The sequence below is a fragment of the Cervus elaphus genome, chromosome 13, assembly GCF_910594005.1.
Source record: "Cervus elaphus chromosome 13, mCerEla1.1, whole genome shotgun sequence".
NCBI classification, from domain to species: domain Eukaryota; kingdom Metazoa; phylum Chordata; class Mammalia; order Artiodactyla; family Cervidae; genus Cervus; species Cervus elaphus.
In genome coordinates, this window is record NC_057827.1 from 24,530,298 (window position 1) to 24,558,143 (window position 27,846).

At 43.5% G+C, this 27,846-nt stretch overlaps 1 protein-coding gene across 1 annotated transcript in view; it reads left to right on the forward strand.

The window, feature by feature from the left end:
- The window catches only part of TICRR (TOPBP1 interacting checkpoint and replication regulator), a 40,344-nt gene extending 13,469 nt beyond the window's left edge, over window positions 1-26,875 (forward strand). The window contains exons 7-22 of the mRNA XM_043921685.1: window positions 43-261; window positions 1,550-1,716; window positions 2,331-2,428; window positions 3,242-3,335; window positions 3,430-3,509; window positions 3,678-3,914; window positions 4,426-4,519; window positions 6,490-6,547; window positions 9,920-10,066; window positions 17,221-17,311; window positions 18,358-18,419; window positions 19,693-19,827; window positions 20,872-21,029; window positions 22,792-24,916; window positions 25,029-25,154; window positions 25,996-26,875. Coding sequence (XP_043777620.1) covers window positions 43-261; window positions 1,550-1,716; window positions 2,331-2,428; window positions 3,242-3,335; window positions 3,430-3,509; window positions 3,678-3,914; window positions 4,426-4,519; window positions 6,490-6,547; window positions 9,920-10,066; window positions 17,221-17,311; window positions 18,358-18,419; window positions 19,693-19,827; window positions 20,872-21,029; window positions 22,792-24,916; window positions 25,029-25,154; window positions 25,996-26,108 — 4,004 coding nt within the window. The 3' untranslated portion in view covers window positions 26,109-26,875. The remainder of the gene's footprint in view (window positions 1-42; window positions 262-1,549; window positions 1,717-2,330; window positions 2,429-3,241; window positions 3,336-3,429; window positions 3,510-3,677; window positions 3,915-4,425; window positions 4,520-6,489; window positions 6,548-9,919; window positions 10,067-17,220; window positions 17,312-18,357; window positions 18,420-19,692; window positions 19,828-20,871; window positions 21,030-22,791; window positions 24,917-25,028; window positions 25,155-25,995) is intronic.
- Window positions 26,876-27,846: the final 971 nt, after the last annotated feature.

Consider the following 27,846-nt stretch of genomic DNA (forward strand, 5'->3'; position numbering starts at 1 on the left):
AAAAATTATTTTACTTTTCTTCCCATGGTGGTGTTTTGGTAGGAGGTGTCCCTCGCACTCCAGTGAGGAAGAAGATGAATACCATGTGCCGTTCCTTAAAGATGCTGAATGTTGCAAGACTGAATGTAAAGGCTCAGAAGTTACATCCAGATGGCAGTCCAGACACAGCTGGGGAGAAAGGGATCCAAAAGACAGCCAATGGGAGAACAGCAGATAGATTGGAAAACAGAGGAAGAACACTGAGAAGTTCTAAACCTAAAGGTATTCCTAAATTCCATTGGATTTTGATACCGAAATTTATGTTTACTCTTCTATACGCTCATATTTTTAAGCTGTATCATATCCTTCACTTAATGACCATTTATTAGATATCTGCTACATGTCCACAAGTGTGTTATGGGGAGTAAATAATTTCCTCTCCTTAGATTTATGATCTAGTTACAAAGAATAATAATGAATACATACATATGTGTGTGTGTGTATACATGCACATATCTCTCTACACAATGAATATGTAAAATGGATATGAGAACCAAGAGTCTGCAACTGAAAATACTTGTTCATTTTAGAAGTAAAGACATACTAGGAGTTGAGAAAGGGAAGGTCATTGTAGGGAAGAACAGGTTGAGAAGGCTTTTAAAAAGCCAGTGGAGCCCAGGTTAGACTTTGAAGAACAGGCAGAGATTAGAAGGCAGAAAGATAAAAAGAAGTGTGTGCCCGATGAAGGATTAGTATAAGCAAAGTCACAAAGGAGGTCTGTGGCCTGTCCATAGGACAAGTGGTTAAACAAGTTTTATATATTTGTGAATAAAGATAAAGGGAAAAGTTTTGTGAATAATCTAGAGTTGGACTATTGGGGTCTTTGAAACTTGAGGAGAAGAACTTTGGGCAATAATTGCATGATGTCACCTCTGAGTTCTTTTGGAAATTCTGGGATAAAAGTGTTCTGCTTCTTTAAATAATTTTTTCCCCTGTGAAGCACTGGATCATAGATGATGGTCAGTTTGAGTGAGATAGAACATCCTTGGTGAGCTAGTATGGTATACTGGAATGCAGATGGGAAAGCAAATTAACTGTAATGCAAGGCAATGTGGTATTAGCATAATTTCTGAACTAGATCTTTTTTCCATAAATAGACTAGCACAACAGTGCCCCAACAATTCAGCGGGACAAGGATAATCTTCAATGGGTTTGGAGGTAGTATAGTTTATTTCTTCTCTGTTACTGGTTACCCTTAAATTTATAACATGTACACTTGATGTGCAAACCCTTAAAATTAATCGCTATCTCTGCACTACTTCAGCCTCTGCATTTTTGACATTTTGGACCGGATAATCCTCTGTGAACCATAAGATGTTTAGCAGCATCCCTGGCCTCCACCCATGAGATGCCAGTGGTATCCTTACTCTCCCCACCAGTCACAAGCAGCCCAGACAGAACCAGATGTTCCCTGAGCAGCAAAACCTCCCAGTTGACAACTACTGGCTTAAATAAAATACAACGCCTTCCATTGGGTCTGGTGATCAGGTTGACTTTTTTCCCCCCACAGATTTTAAAACTGAGGAAGAGCTGCTATCTCACATACACGAAAATTACCAAAAGACTGTGGCCACAGGAGACACCATGCTGTATTCATGTGCTCGGAACACCATCTCCAACATTAAAGCGTTCCTAAAGTCCAAGGGAACCAAGGGATTAGAAGAAGCCAGTCTGGAGGTTGTCGTTTGTCATAACAATGTTGGTTACTTGTTGTTGGGTCTGGCTCATGTGTCTTGGAAAATGTCTCTTATGCAGTGTACATTTCAGAAATGATGAGGGAGAAGGGTGAGCCCAGTCAGTTCTAGGTCTTGGAAGGTGGACGTGGTCCACTGGGAAGGCGAAAATCAAGGGAAGGGGCCAGTTAGGAATAATTACATGTACTTCTCTTCAGATGGAAGCTGTGTCCTCATCTGAGCTGCACGTTAGCTGCATGAATTAAACCAGTAGCTCTTAACCCTGACTGCACTTTAGAGTCACCTGGAACATTTCTTTAAAATGTTGATGTATTTTGCTTAGACTTCTCAGTCACTACTTAATGAAATCTTCCTTTTATGGAAGTTCAAACCTGCACACGTGCTGTATCCACGCCCACTTGCTCTCAAATGCTTTCAACATTTTTTTAAAATGTTCTTTTAAAATATATAGAAGAAGAATAGTATACTATTTTTCACTCAAATGAAAGAAAGAAGATGTACTTCCCTTCTTAGGGCATTAGAAAATTGTGTGAAAATTAGAAATAATGGTAAGCATTAATACTAATATTCTCCTATGTAATAATTTTATATTTTCAGATGAACTGCCTGTATCAAGTAAGAAACAACTTCTTGAAAACTAGCAAAAGTCTTCGACAGAACCTAGGAAAACTGGATAAAGAAGGCAAAGTCAGAGAGTAATTAACTATCTTTTCTTTTAAACAATTACTCCAAAAACAGAGCTCTCAAGATTTGCTTGTATTGATTTTAATATTTTTTAAATTTTTTAAAAATTCTTTTGTATTATAGGATATTGAATATAGTTCCCTGTGCTACACACTACCACATAATTGTTTATCTATTTTATACATAATAGTTTGTATCTGCTAATCCCAAACTCTCAAATTATCCCTTCCCCACCTCCTTTCTCCTTTGGTAACCGTAAGTTTTCTATATTTGTGAGTCTTTTTCATAGGTAAGTTCATTTTGTGCCATATTTCAGTTTCTACATATATGAGTGATCACGGGATATTTGTTTTTCTCTTCCTGACTTCACTTAGTGTGATAATCTCTCAGTCCATTCATGTTGCTGCAAATAGCATTATTTCTTTTTTTCCTATGGCTATAAAAGTATCAGTTTAAAATAGATTGCCTATTGCTTGAAGAGGCTTTTGTGGCTGATTCTTTATAATGTTCTCATGTGCAGTCTTGGAGAAGGAAATGGCAACCCACTCCAGTATTCTTGCCCAGAGAGTCTCATGAACAGAGGAGCCTGGAGGGCTACGATCCATTGGGTCGCAAAGAGTCGGACACGACTGAGCGACTAGACCACCACCACTGTGTGCAGTCTGCACCACCTATTTACCTAATAACCCCATCGCTGTTTAGAAAGCCATGGTTCCTTTTTTTGGTTGTTTCTTCTATAAATAAATCTCTACACAAGGAAGGAGTTTTCATTTTAGTTAGGTGACACTCGAAGTAGATAAGACGGGGTGTTTTTCTCTCTCAAGGTGCCAGCTTCAGGTGTTCCTTCGTCTGGAGCTGTGTCTGCAGTGCCCTTCAGTACATGACCGTGTAGAGGGTCTGGAGCACGTAGTGGATGAGGCAAGTATACCGCTTACTGCCCCTGGGACATGCTGTACACGGATTGTTTCAGCTTCCCTGCAGAGGCCATGTGGTAATTTTCTGAAATCTTCAGCTGACAGATTTGCTGCGCATGGTGTGTTTAACTGAAGATTCAGCATACCTAGCACAGTTTCTGGAAGAAATTTTGGAATTGTAAGTTTGATGACTAATTTAAACTTTTCATTACTTTACCACGTACTGTATAGGTATTGTCTCAGAGCTGTAGGATTGTAAGGACTGTTTCTCATCCTCGGTGAGGGAGGGATTCGAGATGGTGGAATGGTGACTGACTGTTCCACATTTAACCAACCTCTTCCACAGGTATATTGACTCAATCCCAAAGATACTGGGAAGTCTTTACGACAGCCTAGGATTTGTGATTCCTCAGAAGCTGGCTGGTGTCCTTCCTGCAGATTTTTTCAGCGATGACTCCATGACCCAGGAGAGCAAATCACCCCTTTCTGTGCCTCTTACGTCAAACGCTCATAGGTCAGTGTCTGGCAGCACTGAATCTGACCAACTGGAGGAGCTTCGTACCAGATCAGCTAAGAAGAGAAGGTAGGAGTGCAAGGATTTAAAGGAATTTTCTTGCACTGTTACCGTACTGGCATAGGGCACACTTAAGCCCATAGTCCAGTTTGTCTTTGTCTATAATTTATTGAATTAATAGTTGCCTTTATGTCTGAATCACAGAAGCCAATTATTAAGAGTTCTTAACAAGGAGCATCTGACGCTCTTTGTATTATCTTGGGAACATACAGTGTAATATGTATTTTGTAGCCATAGTCTTGACTGTCCATATGAGGTCTTCAAGAACTAGGAGCCTTCCATGAGAAGGGTTTTAGCTTTTTATTTTCCATGATGCTATTCACTGTTCTTAACTACTTAAATTTGTAGTTGTTACTTTTAGAAATTCTGGGGTTGACTTGTTTTGCTGTAAGTTCAGGCCAACCTTTAAGATAATTGACTTTTATTTAAATGTTTTATTTTAAACTCTAGTTCCATTCTAATCTAACTAATTGTCACCTGTATTGAGTGTATATTGACTGTTTCTTTCTATTTTTAAAAGGAAAAATGCAATCAGACATAAAAGCATCACAGAGGTTTCACAAAATCTGCGACAAATTGAAATTCCCAAAGTTACCAAGAGAGCTACCAAAAATGTAAGTAATTTCCAGGCGATAGAAAGTGGTGCTATGCCAGAGTTGTTCCTTTTGGCATGAATTGATGCAATAAATAAGAATGAAAGGCAGTATCTTCACTTTTAAGAAATGAATGTTAGTAGATACAGGACTAAAATTAGGTATTTTTATGAATGTGGGGTCCACAACTGTGGTCTAAGGAGTAAAGACATATAAATTTGTTAAAGATTAATCATTTTTCTCAAAAGTGTGACAGAAGTAATATTAAAGGGAGAAAAAAGACACTAGTAAAAGTTAGGGATAAGTTAAAAATCTTCAATGTAGTTAAGAAAACTCATGAAATAATAACTAACATAAGCAAAGAGGCCATTGAAAAAGTAATGTACGATCATATTAGGACTTTGTGTACCAGAAAGTGCTTTTCAGTGAATATGTGTTACTTCAATAACAAGTTAAAAAAACAAAACATATGAAGCCAGGTGGTAATTATTTTTCTGTGTCAGTAGATTTAGGACTTGTTGGTTACCAAAAAAAAAAAGAAAGAAAGAAATACAGCTGGAGTCTATTTACTAAATAGAATTAATGTCTAAGAGGAGAGAGACAAAGAATGCATTGAAACTTTTGAACTGCATGAATTATGAGAAGAGTTAGAATTCTAGGAGAACTAGCTTTCAAGCATTAGTCATTACAATAGTGGTTTGTTTCTGGAGATTTATAGCTGCGCTTTAGAATAGGAGGTGGGGTTTCTTTTTAAGAGTTAATGGTGTTCACTTTGTTGTTGTTTAGGCGCTAAAAATTCATGTCTGACTCTATTGTGATGCCATGGTCTATAGCCCACCATGCTTCTCTGTCCATGGGATTTTCCCAGGCAAGAATACTGGAGTGGGTTGCCACTTTTTCCTCCAAGGGGTCTTCCAGACCCAGGGATTAAAAACCTTCGTCTCCTGCGTTTGGCAGGCGGGTTTTTTACCACCAAGGAAGCCTGTTCACTTTCTTAGTATACCTTAATACATATAAGTAAATAAGATTCAAATCTTAGATTTTGTTTGGAGAGTGTGAAGTCCAAAGTGTCAGAACACCTCTGTCAGTAGATTCTATATGATAGGTCTCCTTTCTGAAAATTTTTCAGATTGGCCTAGAAAGTGTATTTCTTTAAGACCAGGTTAGTGTGATCAGGATTTGATTTTGGTTAAAGGGTATCATTTGTTAAGTTTTTGCTCTTCTATGACTTTCATTCTTCAGTGATTACAGTGGCATACTTGGAAAAAAGCAAGAAAATCTTTAAAAACAATTCTCTCGTTTAGATGCCATTTGATCTTGGGCACTTGAATTCTCTACAGTAATAGCAAATAAATAGCAAGAATTTTTTTTTTTGTTGTTTTTTGGCTATACCACACGGCATGCGGGATCTTAGTTAATTCCCTGACCAGGGCTGGAGCCCAGGCCCCCTGCAGTGGAGGTGAGGAGTTGTCTTAACCACTGGACCGCCAGAGAAGTCCCCAGATAGCAGTTTTATATGGACAGGTTCCCCAGAGTATAGCCATCCTCTAATTATATGGGGTTTCCCTTATATTTTAGTTATAAAAGTTATACAGAAACATTGTTTAAAAATTGAAACTAGGGAATTCCCTGGTGGTCCAGTTTTTCAGACCCGAACTTCTACCACAGGGGTTGAAAATTCAACCCCTGATCAGATGGGTAAGATCCCATCTGCCGTGCTGCCAAAATATAAAATAAATGCAATTTTAAAAAAATAGAAATTATATAAAGTTAGATGTTAGTACTTCTTCACCATCCATTCTTCAGAAGTAGTCACTGATGGCAGTTTGTTGTGTATATTCCCAGACCCTGTTTTTGTCCATTTTACAGCTGTTTCTGTACAGATTGCTACAAGTGAAATTGCAACAATCAAAGGGTTTTTTTTGTGGAATTCCTGTTCTTTTAAATGAGTACCTATTGAAGTTTTCTTATTGGATTTTCTTATCTTTCAGGAGAATTCTCACCCTACCCTTCAGCAGCCTTCACTCCCAGTGAAAGACACAGTACAAGGTATGCTTTTGTTTCCTTGTTGTAGCCAATGACAAGTTTATTTTGATTACATATATTTAAGCAGCTGCATGTAGTATATATAGTTTTGTAGTATATATAGTATATAGCTTTGTAGTTGCATGTTGCAACTACATGTTGCAGTATATATAATACATAGTTTGGTATAATTAGCAGCTAATGAAACATCTATATACTGTGTGCTAGGAGAGTAAGATGTTCACATGGACTCAAAATATTGCATTTTGTAAAATAACTGGCTGAAATATACATATATTTTAAAATGCCAGTCACATGAAAGCCCAAAAGGAAAGAGGCAGCAGAACTGGTTTAGATAAAAGGAGTTCACGTGTGACATTCATGCACCACATGATCCCTGTTTGGATCTTAAATTTAGGACAGAAAAGCTGTAAAGGATGTTACTGAGTCATGAGAGAGGATGGGTTAGATAGTGTGCTTTTGTTCTTTGGAGATACCTGCTGAAATACAGAAATCTGCAGAGTTGTGATGTCTGCAGGTCACCCCACATTGTTTTGGGGTTGTATAAACGTAGGATGAGGGAGAAAGCAAATGTCCACAGTTGATAAATTTTAGTGACAATTCTGTTTATTGTATTCCTTTTTGAAATTTTCTATCAATATAAACTTTTCCAAAAGTTGGGAAAAACAGAAAGTAACAGATCAAATTTGGCTGTCAGATCATAGATTAGTTTCATAGAACAGCTTAAGGCAGGTAACAGAGGCTTTCATAATGGAGATAGAGGAACACTTTTTGAAAACTTTGTTTATTATTGATATTCTTAATGTTTATATTGTTGATGGGTAAACAAAGAGGCTTCTCCCAGTTTGTGAATCCCAGTTTATTTGGTTTTTATTTAAATGACTTGCTGTTAAAGAATTTTTTAAAAGATAATTTTATTTATTTTTATTTTTGGCTGTGCTGCATCTTCGTCACTGTGCACGGGCTTCCTCTAGTTGTGGCGAGCAGCGTCTACTGTCGAGCTGTGGTGTGCAGGCTTCTCATTGCGTGGCTTCTCTTATTGTGGAGCACGGGCTCTAGGGCACTTGGGCTTCAGTAATTGCGGCTCGCGGTCTCCAGACCACAGACTCAATAGTTGTGGCACAATATTTTATTTGCTGCAGATCAGGGATCAAACCTGTGTCTCCTACGTTGGCAGGTAGATTTTTTACTGCTGAGCCACCAGGGAAACCTGGTCTTAGAATTTGTTTTACCCTGAGTGAATTTTTGAGTATAATACACTAGGCCATCTTGCTTGAGTTTAAGATGTCATCCTGCTGGCCTTGTTAAGTATTTCCTGATTCTTAAGCTTTTTCTCCTAACTTTGAGTTTAGGTGGTTACAACCCTTATGCACTGGAGTTAGAAAGAAGATTTCAAATATAGTAGTTTCCCCCTTGTCCACCCTGATGGCTTAGACAGTAAAGAATCTGCGTGCAATGCAGGAGACCCAGGTTTGATCCCTGGGTCGGGAAGATCCCCTGCAGAAGGGAATGGCTACCCACTCTAGTATTCATGCCTGGAGGATTCCAGACAGTGAAGCCTGGTTGGCTACAGTCCATAGGGTCGCAAAGAGTCAGACACAACTGAGCGACTAACACACACACACACACACACACAGAGTTCCCCCTTAACCACAGGGGATACATTCCAGTACCCACAGTGGACACCTGGCTACCCACTCCAGTATTCATGCCTGGAGAATTCCAGACAGTGAAGTCTGGTTGGCTACAGTCCATAGGGTCGCAAAGAGTCAGACACAACTGAGCGACTAACACACACACACACACACACACACACAGACACAGACACAGTCCATAGGGTCGCAAAGAGTCAGACACAACTGAGCGACTAACACACACACGCACACACACACACACACACACAGTCCATAGGGTCGCAAAGAGTCAGACACAACTGAGCGACTAACACACACACACACACACACACACACAGTCCATAGGGTCGCAAAGAGTCAGACACAACTGAGCGACTAACACACACACACACACACACACACACACACAGAGTTCCCCCTTAACCACAGGGGATACATTCCAGTACCCACAGTGGACACCTGAAACTTCAGATAATACCAAAGCCTGTGTATGTTTTTTCCTATACATTTATGGAGCTCCCCTGGTGGCGCTAGTGGTAAAGAACTTGCCTGCCAATGCAGGAGACAAAAGAGACACAGGTTTGATCCCTGGGTCAGGAAGATCCCCTGGAGGAGGACCTGGCAACCCACTCTAGTATTCTTGCCTGGAGAATCCCATAGACAGAGGAGCCTAGTGGGCTACAGTCCATGGGGTCACAAAGAATTGGACATAACTGAAGGAACTTAGCATGCACATACATACATACCTAGGATAAAATTTAACTTATAAATTAGGCATGGTAGGAATTAATGCCTTATAAAATAGAACAGTCATAACAGAAGTTAACATGCATTTGGTCTCTTGCTCTCAAAGTATCTTGTATAGGTTTACAAGATATTCAATCCTAACTAAACACTTTCAATCCTCTTTGATCCTAACTAAACACTTTCATGCATAATTTTTGCAGTTTGAGATGTGATAGCAAAACTAGCATGAATTTTTCACCATTTCACAGATAATTCATTCTTAATCATAAATCGTAGCAACCTCAGCATATAATTTTTTTTCTTTCCTTAAGTAGAGAAACTTTTCACTTAAAGAAAGCACTTTGTAACCTCTTCGGCATATCCCAATTGCCAGCATCACTACTTTGTGTTTTGGGGCTCAAAAGGCGTCTGGGTAAAATAAGGGTTACTTGAACACAGCACTGCTATATTGCGATAGTCGATCTGATAACCCAGATGGCTACTAAGTGACTAACGGAATCATTTATCTTTTGAGTGGGACAGAGCAGAATGGCATGAGATTTTAACATGCTATTAAGAAAGGCACACAACTTTAATCCTTATGAATTGTTTATTTCTAGGATTTTTCATTTGATATTTTCAGACTGCAATTGGCTGTGGATAACTGAAAACTTGGAAAGTGAAACCGTGGATAGGGTGGGGCTACTGTTACCCAGCAAACCAGTAAAATACTCAAAAGAAGAAAAATGAAATCTTTTCCAGTTTAAGTGATGTGGGCCTTCCATGTATTCCCAGAAAGTTGGGTTTAAATTAAATTTATAAGAGTAAATAGTTTTGATATACCATGCAAGTATACTATTTAAGGAAATCCTATTACTAAATGTGAATATATAATAGCAGTCAGTCTGTAAAATAGCTTCCTTAAGCAGATTCTCTGTTTTGGATATCTTTCTTTTCTCATATATGGCATTTATTAATGATAATGTTTGACTTTTTCTTTTTTTAATGCTTTCAGAAGTAACCAAAGTTCGAAGAAATCTCTTCAACCAGGAAATGATTTCTCCTTCAAAGAGATCTGTAAAGAGGGGGTTGCCCAGAAGCCATTCAGTGTCAGCTGTGGAAGGTCTGGAGTATAAACATGACAACTTTAAGAGGACCAAAGGTACCGCATTGTAGGATAACCAAGACAAGGGGTTCTCAACCTCAAACCAGTCTCCAGACTCTTTGTTGCAGGAGGAGCGCATTAATCTCATGTTTTCCTCTCCTCAGTGGTTACCATCAGTTAATTTTCCACTTGGGATCTCTCTCCCTCCAAGCTTAGATGAAGAATTAATCCTGGTATTTTTCTCATTCCTCCCTTCTGAAAGACAACAGACAAACACCTATTTTATAAAACCAGTTAAACAGAAATGAAAGATAGTGACTAGCTGTTTTCTAATCTTCTGGTGTGTTTATTTTTGTTGTTGTTGTTGCTTGTTTGTAATTGAGGTAATTCATGTATCATAAAATCAACATTCAGTGGTTTTCAGTATGTTCACAAAGTTGTGCACATCATGACACATTCCAGAACATTTTCATCATTCCTAAAAGAAACCTTGAACCCATTACTAACCAGTCACTCCATTTCTCCTAATCCTCCCAGCTGTAGGCAACCACCAGTCTACTTTATATTTTTATAGATTTCTTATGGGTATTATAAGAGGAATCATATGGTCTTTGTAACTGGCTTCTTTTACTTTAGCGTAATGTTTTCAAGGTTTATACATGGTATAGTGTGTCTCGGTATTTCATTTCTTTCTATTGGCAATAATATACCATTGTATGGATAAGCTCCATTTTACTAACCCATTCATCAGTTGGTGGTCATTTAAGTTGTTTCCACCTTTGGCTATTGTGAGTGATGCTACTGTAAACATTCATGTACAAGATTGTGTGTAGACATGTTGTTAATTCTCAGGCATATGCCTAGAAATGAAATTCGCTGGGCCACATAATAACTCTGTTTTAAGTTTTGAGCAATTACCAAACTTTTCCAAAGTGGCTATATTCCCACTAACAATGTGTGAGGGTTCTAATTTCTCCACATCCTTGCCACTGCTGTCCATTGTCCCTTTTTGATTCTGCTCATCCAGTGGGTGTAACGTGGTGTGTAATTGTGATTATGAATCACATTCCCTTGGTGACTAATGTTATTCACCTTTTCTTGTGCTCGCTGGCTACTTGTATAGCCTCTTTTTAGTCTCACCACTGCACGGCGTGCAGGATCTGCGTTTCCTGACCAGGGATCAAACCTGCACCCAGTGCAGTGACAATACAGATTCCTAACCAATGGGCTGCCAGGGAAACCCCTGTATAACTTCTTTGGAGAAATCTTTGCCCATTTTTAAATTGGGTTGCTTTCCAGTCCTCTGTAATGAAAAGGACATCTTTTTTGAGTGTTAGTTCTAGGAGGTCTTGAACGTCTTCATAGAACTGTTCAACTTCAGCTTCTTCAGCATTACTGGTTGGGGCATAGACTTGGATTACCATGATATTGAATGGTTTGCCTTGGAAACGAACAGAGATCCTTCTGTTGTTTTTGAGATTGCACCCAAGTACTGCATTTCAGACTCTTGTTGACTATGATGGCTCCTCCATTTCCTCTAAGGGATTCTTGCCCACAGTAGTAGATAAAATGGTCATCTGAGTTAAATTCACCCATTCTAGTCCATTTTAATTCACTGATTCCTAAAATGTTAATGTTCACTCTTGCCGTCTCCTGTTTGACCACTTATAATTTGCCTTGATTCATGGACCTAACATGCCAGGTTCCTATGCAATATTGCTCTTTATAGCATCAGACTTTACTTCCATCACCAGTCACATCCACAACTGGGTGGTGTTCTTGCTTTGGCTATGTCTCTTCATTCTTTCTGGACTTATTTCTCTGCTGATCTCCAGTAGCATACTGGGTACCTACCAACCTGGGGAGTTAAAACTCAACATTCAGAAAACTAAGATCATGGCATCTGGTCTCATCACTTCATGGCAAATAGATGGGGAAACAATGGAAACAGTGAGACTATCTTTTGGGCTCCAAAATCACTGCAGATGGTGATGGCAGACATGAAATTAAAAGATGCACTTGCTCCTTGGAAGAAAAGCTATGACCAACATAGACAGCATATTAAAAAGCAGAGACGTTACTTTGCCAACACAGGTCTGTCTAGTCAAAGCTATGGTTTTTCCAGTAGTCATGTATGGGATGTGAGAGTTGGACTATAAAGAAAGCTGAGCACTGAAGAATTGATACTTTTGAACTGTGGTGTTGGAGAAGACTCTTGAGGGTCCCATGGACTGCAAGGAATTCCAACCAGGCTACCCTAAAGGAAATCAGTCCTGAATATTCATTGGAAGGACTGATGCTAAAACTCCAATACTTTGGCCACCTGATTCGAAGAACTGACTCATTGGAAAAGCCCCCTGATGCTGGAAAAGATTGAAGGGGACGACAGAAGATGAGATGGTTGGATGGCATCACCGACTCAATGGACATGAGTTTGAGCAAGCTCTGGGAGTTGATGATGGGTAGGGAAGCCTGGCATGCTGCAGTCCATGGGTTCACAAAGAGTCGGATGAGACTGAGTGACCGAATGGAACTGAAATTGGATTGTGTGTCTTTTTACTATGAGTTGTAAGAGTTCTTTATATAATAGTCTAGATACTAATCTCTTATCAGATATGTGATTTGCAAATATTTTTACCCCAATTTGTTGGGTTTGCTTTTTCTTTTTTTTTTTTGCTTTTTGTATTCTTGATAGTGTCCTTTGATATATAAAGTATTTTTACTTTTGATGCTATCCAGTTTAATCAATTTTTTTTGTTCTTTGTGCTTTTGGTAGCATGTTTAAAAATCCATTATTCAACCCAAGTTTTATGGCTTAAAATCTTAAATTAGGTCTTTGACTCATTTCCAGTTAGTTTTTGTGTATTTTGCCTGTGGTTATCCAGCTGTACCAGCCTCATGCATTGCAAAGACTGTTCTTTCCTCCTTGAGTTGTCTTAGGTGCTTTTTAAATTGCTTAGGTGTTAGGGTATTAATTCTTTTTTTAATGTTAGGTAGAATTCATCAATGAAGCCATCTAGTCCTTTTTTTCATTCTGCTCAGATTGGATAATTTTGGTTGTCTTTAACTTCAAGTTTATTGATTCTTCTGCCTGCTCAAATCTGAGGTTGAACCCCTCTAGTGAACTTTTCCAGTTAATGTACTTTTCAGCTCTGAAGTTTCTGGTTGGTTCCTTTTCATAATTTCTGTTACGTTATTGATATTCTCACTGTGTTTATCCATTGTTTTCCTTATTTCTTTCAGTTCTGTGTTCATTTTTTTTCTTGAGCTCATTTAACATTTTTGACCAGTAATTCCATTGTCTGGGATTTCTCAAGGGTACTTCCTGTCAAATTCTCTTCTTCCTGGACACACTTGCCTGTTTCTTTGTATGCTTTGTAATTCTTTGTTGAGAGTTAAGGTATTCTGAATTTTATAGTCTGTTGACCCTGGAGATAAGATTCTCCCACTCCTGTGAAATCACTGATCTTTGCTTATTGAGAGCCTGTCCACTTGTGCCTTTTGCCAGCTATTTTTACAAAGTATGTATTCCCTCTTGTGTGGTCACTGAAGTTTCTGTTCTGCTCTCTCTGTGATTAGGTGGTAATCTGAAAAAGATTTCCTTAAATGTCTGTCTCCAAAAAGGTGTTCCTGTCCCTTTAAGTCACCTGTTGGATGCGGTGGGGGAAAGCTGCTGGCGCCCGAGGGCAGAAATCAGGGCGGAAGTCTGTGCAGGCCCCACAGGGCTCCACTCTCCAAGCACGCTGACTGAACCTTATAACCCAGAGTTAGAAGACAGTGTCCCCACTGTCTGCTCTACCACCCCCCAGCTGCTCCTAGGATGTGGGCCACTGCCCCCAGAGCTGCAGAAGGGCTGAGGAAAGAGGGCTGGTAGCTGCTCCGGGCACGTCATCCCCTTACTCAATATCAGGCTCTCCCTTCATTAGGCTCTTTCCTCGTTGTCATTAGTGCCAGTCAGGTTCCAGAAGTTCCAAAATAGTTTACTCTGATCATTTTTTTCCTAGTTTACTAGTTGTTTCAGGGGAGGGACCAAACCCTAGAGCTTCCTACTTTACTGTTTTGTATGGTGTCCTTTTCCATGGGGGTTGCAATTAATTTCTTAATTTACCCAGTCAAGGTTAATATCAACTTAATTTCAGGAGTGCAACAAAAACTTTGCTGGGGCGGGGGGTACTTTGCTCCTCTGTATGACCATTTTCTACCCCCTTCTGTGTGCTATCTTGTCATACAAATTACATCTTGATACATTGTATGCCCATCAGCACATTTATAATCCTTGCTTTATCTTTAACTCAAAGGAGAAAAGATACAGAAATAACAATACTTTTATTCTGTTGTTGGCATTTACTTGTATGCTTGCCTTTACCGGTGCTCTTTAGTTCTTCGCGTGGACTCACGTTCCTCTCTAGTGCCCTTCCTTTCAACCTAAAGGACTGATGATAGTACGGATATTACTTCTAGGGCTGGTCTGCCGGTGTCAGATTCTCCCAGTGTTGTTTTTTGGGTGTATCTTTGTGGGTGGGGAGGATGTGCTCATTTCCCCTTCATGTTTGAGTTTACAGGATTTATTGGTGGTGGTGGTTTAGTCCCTAAGTCGTGTCTGACTCTTGCAACCCATGGACTGTAGCCCTCCAGGCTCCTCTGTCCATGGGATTCTCCAGGCAAGAATACTTGAGTGGGTTGCCATTTCCTTCTCCAAGGGATCTTCCTCATCCAGGTATCAAATCTGCTTTTCGTGCGTTGCAGGCAGATTCTTTACTGCGGAGCCATCAGAGATTCCCTTACAGGATATGTTGGGTGAGCCAAAAAGTTCATTCGGGTTTTTCTATAAGATGTTATAATAGAATTCTTGATTGAGTCTTTTTCTTTCAACCCTGTGCCTTTCATCACCCCACATTTTTGTCATCCTGTGTTTCTGAGGAGAAATCAGCTGTTAATCATATCGAGGCCTGCTTGTACAGGACAGATCGCTGCTTTCTTGATTCCTTCAAGAGTCTCTCTTGCCCGTTGACTTCTGACGGTTTGATTGTGATTTGTCTGGTGCAGATCTCTGTCTTTATCCTATTTAGATTTATTGAGCTACTTGGCTATGTAATATCTTTCATCAGACATCAGAAGTTTTCAACCAGTATTTCTTCAAAGTTTCCCACCTCTTTCTCTCCTCTTTCTCTGGAACTCCCAGTATGTCTTATGTTACACTTGATTGTGTCCCACGGGTGTCTGAGACTGTTCGTTTTTCTTTCTGTCCCTCAGACTAGATAATCTCAATTACCTGTCTTCAACTTTGATTCTTTCTTTTGCCACCTCATATCAACTTCTAGGCCCCTCTAATGAGTTTTTTATTTTGGATAGTATCCTTTTCGATTTTAGAATTTCTACTTGGTTCTTTTTAACGACATCTCCCTTTATTGATATTCTGTACTTGGCAAGTCATCAGGTTTGTACATTCCTTTAGTTCTTTAGATATTATTTCTTTTTTTAGTTCTTTGAACATATTGCAGATAGCTGATTTAAAGTCTTGTGCTAAGGAATCCATGTCTGAACTTCTTCAGGAATACTTTCTATTGAATGGGGTTTTTTTTTCCCCGTGTTTATGGGCCATACTTTCTTATTTCTTGTCTCATATTTTTTGTTGACAACTGGACATGTTAAATATTGAGTCAGCTCTGACAATCAGATTGCCACAGCTCCAGAGCAGAGTTTGTTTTACTCTTAACTGCTTTTGTTTGTTTACTGAACTAGTTCTTTCAAGTCTGTATTCTGACAAGTGTAGCCACTAAAATCTCTGCTTGGTTAGCTTAGTGGTCAGCTAAGTGTTGGACAGAGATTTCGTTCCCTGCCTGGAACTAGTAAGTTTCCCAGGTTTTGCTGAGGGGCCCTATGTGTGCATTGGCTCACGTCTTCAGTACTCAGCCAGACATTTTACAACTTCTGTTTTCTAGAGCCTTGGAGTCAGCCAAAGGTAATAGCCAAGAGGAAATGGTAACCCACTCCAGTATTCTTGCCTGCAGAATTCCGTGGACAGGGGAGCCTGGGGGCTACAGTCCATGGGGTCACAAAGAGTCGGACACGACTGAGCACGCATGCAAGGGCCTTCTTGGGTCCATCCTGGGCATGCACACAGCCCTCCCGCACATGGACTTGTAGGTTCCCGGGAGTGTGTCAGAAGTTAGCAGAGTCCATTGTGGATGTCTCATTCCCCAGTTTTCACATCTAGACTTTTGGTTATCTTGTCTGCCCCACGAGTTATCACCACCTCAGGCAGCTGTGATGTTTACAGTTGCTGCTGATTGTTTTTTGTAAATGGCTCCCTGGGAAAAAGTTGTTTGCATTGGACGAGTTCTGAGTCAGGTCAAATAGAGATAGGCCCAGTGAGTGGGATTTTCCAGGGAACCGCCAGATAGGCCAAATAGACCATTATCTGGGAATGGGGCTGTGGAGGAGCTCAGACACCATTCTGTTCACCCAGGGGCCACTGGGCTGTTGGTTCTCAAGGGCCAGGGAGAGGAGGTCAGGGCCAGGGAAGTTAAAGTTCTGCAGGGCTTTCTATTCTTAATGAGATACAGCTGTTTGTGTTGAATTAACTACTCCTTGGATTACTCCAAACTGGTTAATTTCCAGAGTTCTGGAGAAATTGATGTTCACTTTTGGTCAGTGTTCTCATTCATTTTATGGGGGAGTTTTCTCAGAGGTCCTTACCCACATTCCTGCTGACATCAATCCTCTTCCTAGTCATTTTTATCTCACTTAAAACCAGTCCTCCCATGAGTAACTTGTCTGTCCTACGCTATTGAGAAAATTTATGCCAGAGCATAAATTAGATTTATCTTTATATTAAATATCTTAACATTGCATGACATATCAGCATTTTCACATGCCTTATTTAATCATAAATGCAATAATTTAATCATAAATAAAAGAACCACCAACCAGGCGGACAGAAGTATTAGCCCTAATAAGTAAGAACTTTTTTTCAGGATCATTATTTTAAAATTTCATTATATTTTATATTGGATTATTTATTGTTAAACTCTAATAGTGCTGATAAACTGTAATGTCAGATTAAGTCGAATCTTACGGTAAGACCTTGGTCCACGAGACCATTAAGAGCCACTCTGGCTAAGTGTTAAACCGTATTTAAGTTCAAATTGCTTCCATTGACTTGCTGTTCCTTCTTGATAAGTGTGAAATTTATCCTGTTTATATTTTAGGTTATCGCAAGCTGCTGACCAAGAGTGTGGCCGAGACGCCAGTACACAAGCAAATCTCCGGAAGGCTGCTTCATAGACAGATCAAGGGCAGGTGAGCGACATCCTTGTCTAGCTTCTTCATGCTCCCACACAGCCCTCCTGATCTTATGGGCCATGCTTACCTTCTCATGACATTTGTGACCCAGTCTCAACTGTGTTGCTCATTACCAAAGAACGTTCTGAAAATTCTATGAGGGCTGGAGAGCCATACAAAATGCACTCTGGTGTCCAGCCTCTTTCATTTGGCACAATTATTTTAAGATTTATCTGTGTTGTTGTATATATCAATAGTTCGTTCCATTTTATTGCTGAGTAGTATTCTATTGAATGGATATTGCCTGGTTTTAAAATCTATTCATGTGTTGACCTAGGGAAGGAGGGAGTCTCGCTGCCAGGCCTGGGATGATCCCAGCTAGGCCCGTTCAGGGGTGTGGTGGGGCCTCAGTTTTCCATGGCAATTGGTTGCAGTAGGGCAGCTCTTGCTGAATGTTTCTGTCTTACTTGGCTGCCCCTTTCCTGGTTCTTTGTCTAAAGAGAACTAACTTTCCTTAGGGAAGTTTTTGTCTGCACCTCTTGGTGTTTTGGGGTCGTCAGCTTGCTGAGCACCCGATCCAGGATCTATGACTCAAACACAAACCCCAGAGCCCACTGTGCTGTGTCTCTTCAGGTCGTGCGGTCCTCAGTCTTCTCTCCACCTTTGAGAGCCTTCTGCTTCCTCTGTATGTAACATCCAGGGTTCTTAGCTGTACATGAGAGGAAGAATGGGAGAAGTACATCTACTCCTTGTCAAGGCTACATCTGGACATTATTTGTGTGTGGATTTTACACACTTGTGCTCATTTATCTACAGGGTAAATTGTAAGAAGTGAAATTTGTGGATCAAACGGTATACAAATTTAACTTTGTCAAACTACTTTCAAAAAAAAAATGTTCTTACCCTTTCACTCTTGACAGTGATGTCTGAGAGTGCCTGCCTACAGTGATGTCACCAAGACCACTTGTGGTCTTTGTTACCTTGTGAGGTGAGAACCGATAGGTCTGTGATGTGCGTTATTTATTAGTGATGCTGAATTGTCCTTGTACCCACTGTTCCTCAAGGTCCTCTGACCCTGGTCCTGATATTAACGTCGTTGAAGAGTCCCCAGAGAAAGGAGAAGATGGTATTACCTCCTTTTGTTTGTTTTGGGGTTCTGGGCTTTTGTGTTTTCTCTACTTTCTATGGAAACTTTTCTGGACTTGTATTCTTGCTCAGCATATCCATTGTGACAGCTCTGGGCCCACAGTGTGTATCATACATGTTAATTGGTGAATGATCTGTTACACAGAGTATACTGAGAGTTTCTGGAGAAGAAATATTTTTACATAATAGAAGTGGGATTCAGAGTGAACGTTAAACTATGTTAATATAAGGTACTGTGGGGCTTCCCTGGTGGCTCAGTGGTAAACAATGTTTACTGCAGGAGACATGGGTTCCATCCCTGATCGGGAAGATCCCACATGCTGCGGAGCAGCTAAGCCATGTGCCACAACTACGAGCCTGTGCTCTAGAGCCCGGGAACCACAATAAGAGAAGCCTATGCAGCGCAACTAGAGAATAGCCCCCGCGTGCTGCAATTGGAGAAAAGCTCGTGAAGCAACCAAGACCCAGCTTAGCCAAAAGTTAAAAATAAAAACCTGTGGCCTATTTTTAAAGTATACATGAAGGAGGGGTTTCCAAAAACATATTTTTTAAAATCAAGTAGTTTGTTGTAGAAAAATTAGAAAACATAGAGAAGCCAAAAAATTAACACTTGGTAATCCCACAAATCAGAAATACTGTAACATTTAGCTTTAATAATACTCTTACAGGTGTTGTTTCTGTACAAATATATGTAACATAAGTATGAAAACTGTGATTTAAAACTTTTTAATGAAAGTCACACTCTACAAACCTTTTTTATCACTCTACATAATGCTTCAAGGTGGCAGTTCATAATATTTATGCAGATTACAGTTCTGGAGGGGTTGGGGGTTTTGGGGTGGTTTTTTTTTTTTTTTTGGAAATTTGCTGGGGCCACATATCATAGCCCTCCTAGCTTTGTCACCAACGATCTCAAAACCAAGAGCTTGTCCAGTTTCCATCTTTTGCATGAAAGTATTAGTTGCTCAGTCATGTCTGACTCTCTGCAACCCCATAGACTGTGGCCCACCAGGCTCCTCTGTCCATGGAATTCTCCAGGCAAGAATACTGGAGTGGGTAGCCATTCCTTTCTCCAGGAGGATCTTCCCAACCCAGGAACCCAGGTCTCCTGCACTGCAGGTGGATTCTTTATTGCCTGAGGCACCAGGGAATCCCCTCTTGTACATGGTGTCACATAGATCTTACCCATTTCATAGGGGAAACAGCGAGCTTGCATTTCTTCTTGGTTACTAACTGTGATTCTGGTCTTACAGTGGGGAGTTTGAGACGAAGTCCTCGAATCAAGCAGTTGGCATTCAGCAGGACGAACTCTGCTTCCTTCTACTCTTTGTCTCAGCCAAAGTCTCGAAGTATACAAAGAGTTCACTCATTCCAGCAAATGAAGTCAGGTACACACTTTGCCTACCTGTCTTCAGAGGTCCACACAAACTTGGTGGGAAAAGAATGAAATTTGATATTGGAGAAACAGGTCAGGTACAGTAAGTTGCCTATGTGTGAACCTTCAGATGTGAGCTTTCACAGATGCCAACGTGCGTTAGAGTGTCCAGTCATGTACGCGCACCTGTCTGGCGTACGGTGTCACGAGCGTGCACCTTCTGCGAGTGGTTGTGTGTGTGCACTGTACTGTACAGGGCTCGGTAGTGCAGTGTCTTTATTTCAAGCCCAGGCTGTCTGGAAGCAGCATAGAAACAGTGGTGGTGTAGCTGGCGGTTGTTGCTTGATGCCAGCTGTTGTACTGTACTCCAAGGTTAGGAATATTTTCATCTGTGTGTGAAAAATATTACAAACCAATTATAACACAGTGCTACATAGCACTCTGTTGTGTTAGCTAGGTATCTCAGCTGACTTTGGACTTAGGACCGAGTTGGACTTACAAATGCACTCTCGGAACAGAACCCGTTTGTATGCAGGGGACTTACGGTATAAATATTTGAGGTTCAGAGTGATGACCAGATGAGCAGGTGACCACAGCCACCATTATCAGAGTCACCCCTTTGGCTTCCCATGGCTGGCTGTCCACACTATCCTTGTAGGTACTGCATTCATTCCAGAGGAAATTACCTGTAATTTCCTCCATACATTCAGATCCCATGGGAAGATATCCCCAGATTGAAGGTACTGTATGACCTTCATTCTTTTATCTATTATCAACTTGGCTCATCAGATGTATCTTTTTATACTTGTCTTTTCAAATTAAATTATTTCAGTTGCCCACACCTCCTAACATAGGGACTGGGCTTGGTACGCAGTCTCAGAATGCAATAAAGCAGCACTTGTTACCAGTGCTATCATAATTAGGTGGGATTTCCCCCCATTTGCTCCCAAATTGTCATCTTTCTTATATAGACTGGCTGTTTTATGAGTATTGGATGGGGGGTGAGAGGGCAGGAGTTGAGAAAGAATTAAATATTGTCACTGTTTTTGACTTGCAGACCAAAGAGAAAACTCTCCAGTCCAAAGTATTCGGTCTCCCAAGAGACTTCTATTCGGGGCAATGTCTGAGATGATCAGTCCCTCAGAGAAGGGCTCAGCACGGATTAAAAGGCCTTCAGGAAACACTCTGGGTTCTGAAATACCTACAGCCTATCAGGTATAAAATTACTATGATGTTTAAAGTAGTACAGTTTGGGGAACATGTAGACATGGGCAAGGAAAGCCACTGAGGCGAGTAAGGAAGAGAAGATAATAATAGAGACTTGAGGTGGTTGGGGCTGACTTGATGAATGATTATTGGGTATATGGGGACTTAAGGTAGCAGCTGGACTGAGCAGATAGATCTCAGCTAGCTCTTGGGTTCATCTCTGTTTATATTGGACACAAATCTATATCTACCTGAAATGTGCAGTAGCATTCTCGCCAGTTCCGTTAGACTGCCCACTCGATCCAGTCACCCATGTTAGACACCTGGTGGTCGTCTTGGACTTCTCCCTCTCCTCAGGCTTGGCTAATCAGTCGGTCCTGCCCATTTTACTGACAACCTGACGCTCATTCCCTCCTCTCCATCCCTTCAGTTCCTACCCTAGTTCACTTCTGCCTGCAACACTTCCGAAGCCTCTTCGCTCTCAAATCCACCCTGCCCCCAGAGACGGGGGGACCTCTGTGACCCCATCGGGTGCTCCTCTGACTACCTCACTGTGCTGGAAGCTCTACAGACTCTGCCCCAGAACCACTTAGGGGATCGGGGGGACACAGAGCTGTGGGGAAGGGTCCATAGGACTATATTCTGTCTCCTCCCTGGACAGGCAAGGACCTCCGTGGTCTGATCCCTGCTCGCCCATCTCTGCTTCACATTCCACCTTCCCAGCCGCCTCAGGATGCACATAGCTGCTGTTTTTCACTTTTGTGCCTTTGCTCATACTGCTGTCTGTGCCTCAGTTTCCCTCTCCCGCACTGTCCACCTTGTGTCTTCACCTGCCGACACCCATTCTTTTAAGACCTGACTCACTGTCCGTTGCCCCCCACCCCCAGCTGGGTTAGACAGCCAGCCCTTCTGTGCTCCCAGTGTCCCGTGCACGCTCCGTCATTACATCAGCCAGCGTATTATCATCCGTCTGTGTGCTAAGTTGCTTCAGTCATGTCTCTTTGCAACCCTATTGACTGTAGCCCACCAGGCTCCTCTGTCCATGGGTTTCTCCAGGCAAGAATACTGGAGTGGGTTGCCATTTCCTCCTCCAGGGAATCTTCCCCTCATCTGTCTATACCCCACATGAAATGCCAACTGGACCAGGACTCTTGAGATAATAAGATTACACAATAGTTGTCAGACTGCCTTACCTGTTGGAATTAACTGCAACGTTCGCAAGAAGGGAAGTTTTTTTGTTGGGAAGGTTCCTCTCTGAGATGTTATCTTTGTTGCTCTGTATCCGTAGAGTCCATGTTTCACCTCAATCCCCCCGACCCCTGCCTTCTGCACACATTTTGCCTGACGCATATCAGGTACTTAAAAGCACATGTTGAAGGCGGGTGAATAGCAGATGATGTGGCTCCTAAAGGTTACTTCAGGCAAAGATCAGAAATAGTTTTCTCCTTGGAGGAAAAGACAGCTATGAGTAGTGAGTGGAGTGATAAAGGCAAAGCATATTTTCACTGTAGTGTGCAAATTATTAAAACAATTTGTCTTAGAAGAAATGAAGTTTGGATACAGTGCTTAGTGCTAGAAAAAGTTGACAAGTAAAATCTGGGTCATGTTTTGGAAGTGGAAACGTGTCACTGTATGAAATCCAACTTATCATTCCTTTGGCTGATGATAAACCTCCCACTGGACTTTTTAATCTTCTTAGAGATCATTAAAACATTTCCGAGACTATGGGTTATGATGTTCAAAGCACTGAAATAAGCATCTTTCTTTACAGACGCCTGAGAAGAGTTATTGGAAGTCTCCAAGCTCTTGTAAAGCCACACCAAGAAAGGTCCCTCGGACACCACAGACTCCACTGCGCACCCCGGAAAGGCTGCAGAAATCCCCTGCGGAAATGACCCCTGCCAAACAGGTCATTTTTAAGGAATTCTTGAAAGACTTCTCCCCACATGGCTGGAATTCACTATCGCGACCAAAAGTCACCCCTCGGAAAGGACACTCCCTGGCAAAAGTTGCCTCTCCTCTTGAAAAGGTACCGAGAACTCCCCAGAGACAAGGTAGTCAGCCCCCCAGATTTTTGCAGAATTCTTCTTGGCCATGTTTGGTGGACTCCAGTCCAGAAAGCACCTCCTGTCCAGCAGCCCTGGTTTCATCAACTGCCCAGATCAGGAGTGAGTGTCTGACCCCCAGCAGATCCTCTGCTCGAGCACCTCCCGGGGCAGCAGCCTTGGGGCTCCAGAAACAAGCCACTTCTGAGGGCACATCTCCAAGTCAGAAACACCAGCTCCCCCGGGGCTCTGAAGCGCCCCAGGCAGAGAAGCTGCCACAGCTGTGGAATAACAAAACTGTCAAAACCCCAGAGAGACCAGGGAATGCAGCTCTGACTTCTCCAAAAAAACCCGTTACCTCTCCTTCACGTGGTATTTCTAAGAAGAGTTCACTTGGGGAATTTCCCATAGCATCTCCTTCCTCTGGACAAGTGGGCTGGCAAGAGGCCCAGAAATCACCCAGCGTCACCACACCTCCTTCCTGTCCTGCTCCCTTGACGCCCCCCAATGCCTCACAGGTAGCTCCATCTGACTTCTGGCCCCCTCCGCCCCCTTCTAAACATGGGAAACGGCATAAAAAGACCTTGGAAACAGAACAAGAGTTCCTGGAGGGCCAGCCTGACAGCTTGGCTGCTCTGAGGGTTGCCATAACTGACAACCCAGCTGCCATCACAGACGCTGGAAAGAACCAGAAGGCAGTGACCCTCTCTCCTCCGGCTTCACCTGAAACACACGGTTACCCTGGAACTGGCTTTGGGGGTGTCTGGCATACATCCTCTCCTTTGCTTGTTGCAACAGACTCGGACTGTCTCACTCTCCTGGATGAAGCTGAGCACCATGGCTGTGATAACTTAAAAAGCAGCATTTCACCCCTGGACGAAGGTGAGGGGTTAAGGCCGGGTACGTGTGAGAAGCCGTCTCCATGTGACCCTGGGATTCCTTCCACCTCTCCTTCCTCTGGGCCCCGCTCTCCGCTGACCCCCCACTACGACGCGCACTGCACGGCGGGCACGAAGCAGCACCAGGCGGCCACGCAGCTCGAGGATCAGCAGGCGTCAGCCCGGCCCTGCAGAGCCCCTGCCAGCCCGCAGGCCTATGAGGTTGAGCTGGAGATGCAAGCTTCTGGCCTCCCCAAGCTCCGAATTAAGAAGATAGACTCCAGCTCTCTGCCAGCAGCCGAGCCTCCGCCAAGGGAGGAGAACACCCTCCCCGGTCCCAGTGTGCCCAGGGCCAGCAGGTCCTCAGGCAAACCCGAAGCCCCCTGCCTTCGCCCCTCACACAGCACCCCTGGCAAGAGTGGGGGACAGACCTATATCTGCCAGTCATGCACCCCCACCCGTTGCCCCTACAGTACCCCCTCTCCATTCCAGACAGAAGTTGGGGTTCCTTGGACCCCATCCCCCAAGCACAGCGGGAAGACGACTCCTGACACAATTAAAGACTGGCCCCGCAGGAAGAGGGCGGTGGACTGCAGCCTCGGCCCCTCTGCTGGGAGGAGCGAGGTCAGCGCCGACCTTCCCGGGGGAGTGTCGCCACTGGAGCCGGAGGGCAAGGAGCGAGGCCTGGAACTTGGCCTCGGCAGGGCCCCCGTCCTGGGGGAGTTTGAGCTGGAGGGCGTGTGTCAGCTGCCAGACCAGTCGCCTCCCAGGGACAGTGTGCCCACGGCTGAGGAGGCCTTCTTCTGGGGACAGTTTGGGTTGGGATCTAGGAAGAGATGCTTCTCTGCTGAGGAGGAGGCTGAACGTCAAGCGAAGAGGGTCTGCGACCAGCAGGGAGACTTGGAAGAGTGGTCTCCAGGCACGAGCGTTCGCCAGTTGCCCTCCGTGGCGGACGACGGGGCGTTCGTCCCAGGTGAGTTGGCCATGTCCGGCCATGTGGGTGCGGCAGCTCCGAGGGGACTCCGGGGGAGGCTCAGGCTTCCTTGTTGGGGCCGTGGGCTGCGCTGACTGTGCCATCGTTCCAGGTTCCACCCCGCCTCCCGGCTGTGCCGTGCGGAGCTGCCTCTCTGCCAGCGGGCTGCAGGCGCTGACCCACTCTCCGCTGCTGTTCCAGGGGAAGACGCCCTCCTCTCAGCGTAAAGATGCCGGAGGTAATTTGTTGGAGGTCCTAGAGACATCACCAGGATCTAGCTAATGTCCTTTGGTTAGCTCGATCTCAAGTTACCTCTGGGGTTTTCAGGCAGTTGAATCTTGGAGGCGTCGTAGGGTTAGGGTTGTTTTATCCCCCGCCTTGTCATGGGCTCCCAGAGAAACACCACTTGAGAACGTACGTGCTTTGGAACCACCACTACCAAAAAAAAAAAAAAAACTCTCAAAATCCTGCCGGATTACTTTAGCTTCTTGAAGACAGTGACAGAAGTGGGCACAGCCACTGACTGCTTGTCTGCGCCCCTGGGATTGGAGGGCGAGCAGCACGAGTCGGAGGTGGTGTGTTGTCGAGCCAGCCAGCCGTTTCTCCTCAGGTTACACCCGTTTCCATCCATCACCACCACCCTTCAGACTAGGATTCCCCTCGACCCCACCTGGGAAGAATGGGATTGAACCTATTAACTGCACTGCATGGCTAGAATTGTTGAGGGGGTGCAGGAGGCGGGGGTCTCCAATGGTTCTCCTCCCTCAAGACCATGATATAAATCATGCGAAATAGCAAAGCCCCCACAACCTGAGACAAAAAGAAGGTGCAGAATACTGAAGCGCCACAGGTTTTCTGCATTTTCAGTTACTTGTTGCCATTTGCTCAGTGCTTACATTAAGAGTAGAGGGCCTGATAAACTGTGGGGAATGAATGCTTCCATGGAATGAGAGCGCCTACCAGCAATGCTGGTTTTCTTAAGTCCGTCTTCATGCGTAACCCTGTGCAGGTCAAGCCCACTGTCCTCTGTTGTGTTCTCGGTTACGTTCTGCATGCTAAGTCTTCCTGCCTCTTTCTAGATGAGAATGTGGATGTATTTCCTCCCACGGCAGAAGACTCTCCTTTCAGCCGAGCATTCTCCCGGAGACGCCCTAACATCAGAACTTATTCACGGAAGAAGCTGCTCAGCTAGTTAGAATGGAACCGTCTGGGGGACACGTAACTACAAACACTACCGACTGCCTGGAGCCACTGCACTTCCTCACAAAAGTGCTCTGAGAGCAGTTTTCTCTGGACATACGTGGAATTCCAGGCGTGTAGAATAAACGCATTCTTAGTCATGTACCCAGAAACCCGGTCCATCTGAGCCAGGGCCCTGCCAGCCCACTCCTCATATGTAACCCTCAGCTTGCTGCACAGAAACAGGAATAACCAGGGCTTAATGGAACTGAGGAAATTTAAAACATGAAGGTGAGGTCAGCCAGGTCCCCACAGCAGAAAGAAACTGGTGGCCTGGTCCCAAGCCTCTTTTACCAGGATCAGCTTTTAGAGTCCCAGTAGAATGCCTTCAAGTTTTCAAATCCCCTCTCTGGAATCCATCCACCCCCAAGCCCAGCCCTAATCCACCACGCCTGCCTGGCCTTAGTGAGGTGGTATTACTGGTGGTGTAACTCAGAGGCAGCCTGGGTGTCCAGAATCAGACAAGGAACTGTAAGGGCAGGATCCCATTCCAGCCCCACGTCAGCAGTGACCCTGGCAAGTTCAGAATACTCCGTGTCACTTGCGAAGTGGGAGAAGGACCCCTATGTTGGTCCCTCGAGTTGCTATAAGGCCAGGACCCCAAGACAGAGGCAGCACTTGGAGATGGAAGCAACGTACGCAAAACAGAAGGCCGTGTCACAGGGGTAGAATAAAGGTTTGCATTCCCTGTGTAACAATAAAATCGTCTCTAGCTATTTAGCATTTGGTGCATTTGTGTGTGACATTCCAGCCTGAGGTTAAATATGACCATGGTCCAGCTCTAATGGTTTCCAGAGCAGCCATATCTCAAGGTCTGCCCTGGGAGCCAGTCAGTCCCCAGCACGGTTCCCGTCCTTCACAGGGAAACCCACCTTAGTCGTGGAGCTGTCCAGGGCACCCCGCATCCCAGCTGGCTGGCAAGTCCAGGCCAGGGCCTTGGCCAACAGCAGATTCAGAACCATCTCATGGTCTCTGAAAAGCTTTCAAGCCTGTTGTGTTTCCAAGTCTGAGTCCTACTATGATCTTATAAACAAAACCCTTAAGTTAAACTCCCATTATTTTCTCCCTCCAGAGATTGTTTTATTATAAAATGGTTTTCTGAAACTCAAGCCAAAAGGTGGCAGAGAGAGAGAGACAGGGTGGTGGAGTAGAAGGACTTGAACTTGTCTCCTCTCACGAAAACACCAAAATCACAACTGCTGAACAACCATCAACAAAAAAGGCTCGAACCTACCAAAAAAGATACTCTACACCCAAAGACCAAGAAGAACCACAAGACAGGAGGGGCGTTTTCATGATGTAATCAAGTCCCACACCTGCAGATGTTCTCCCACAGGAGTGAGGTCTGAGCCCACATTAGGCTCCCAGCCTGGGGGTCTGGCATCGGGGGGGAGGAGCCCCCAGAGAATTTGGCTTGAGTGCAGGAGCGCACAGGACTGGGGGAGACAGGTTGCACTCTCGAGGGCATTCACAAGGTTCCATGAGCCCTGGGGCCCAGGGCAGAGCAGTGACTCCATTAGAGCCTGAACCAGACCTACCTGCAGGTCTCAGAGGGTCTCCTAGAGGCGGGGGTTGGCTGTGGCCCACTGCAGGGGCAGGAACACCAGTGGTGGAGGCCCTGTGGTATATTCCTCAGCTGAGCTCTGGAGGCGGGGGTCGGCTGTGGTTCACCATGGGGACAAGGACACTGG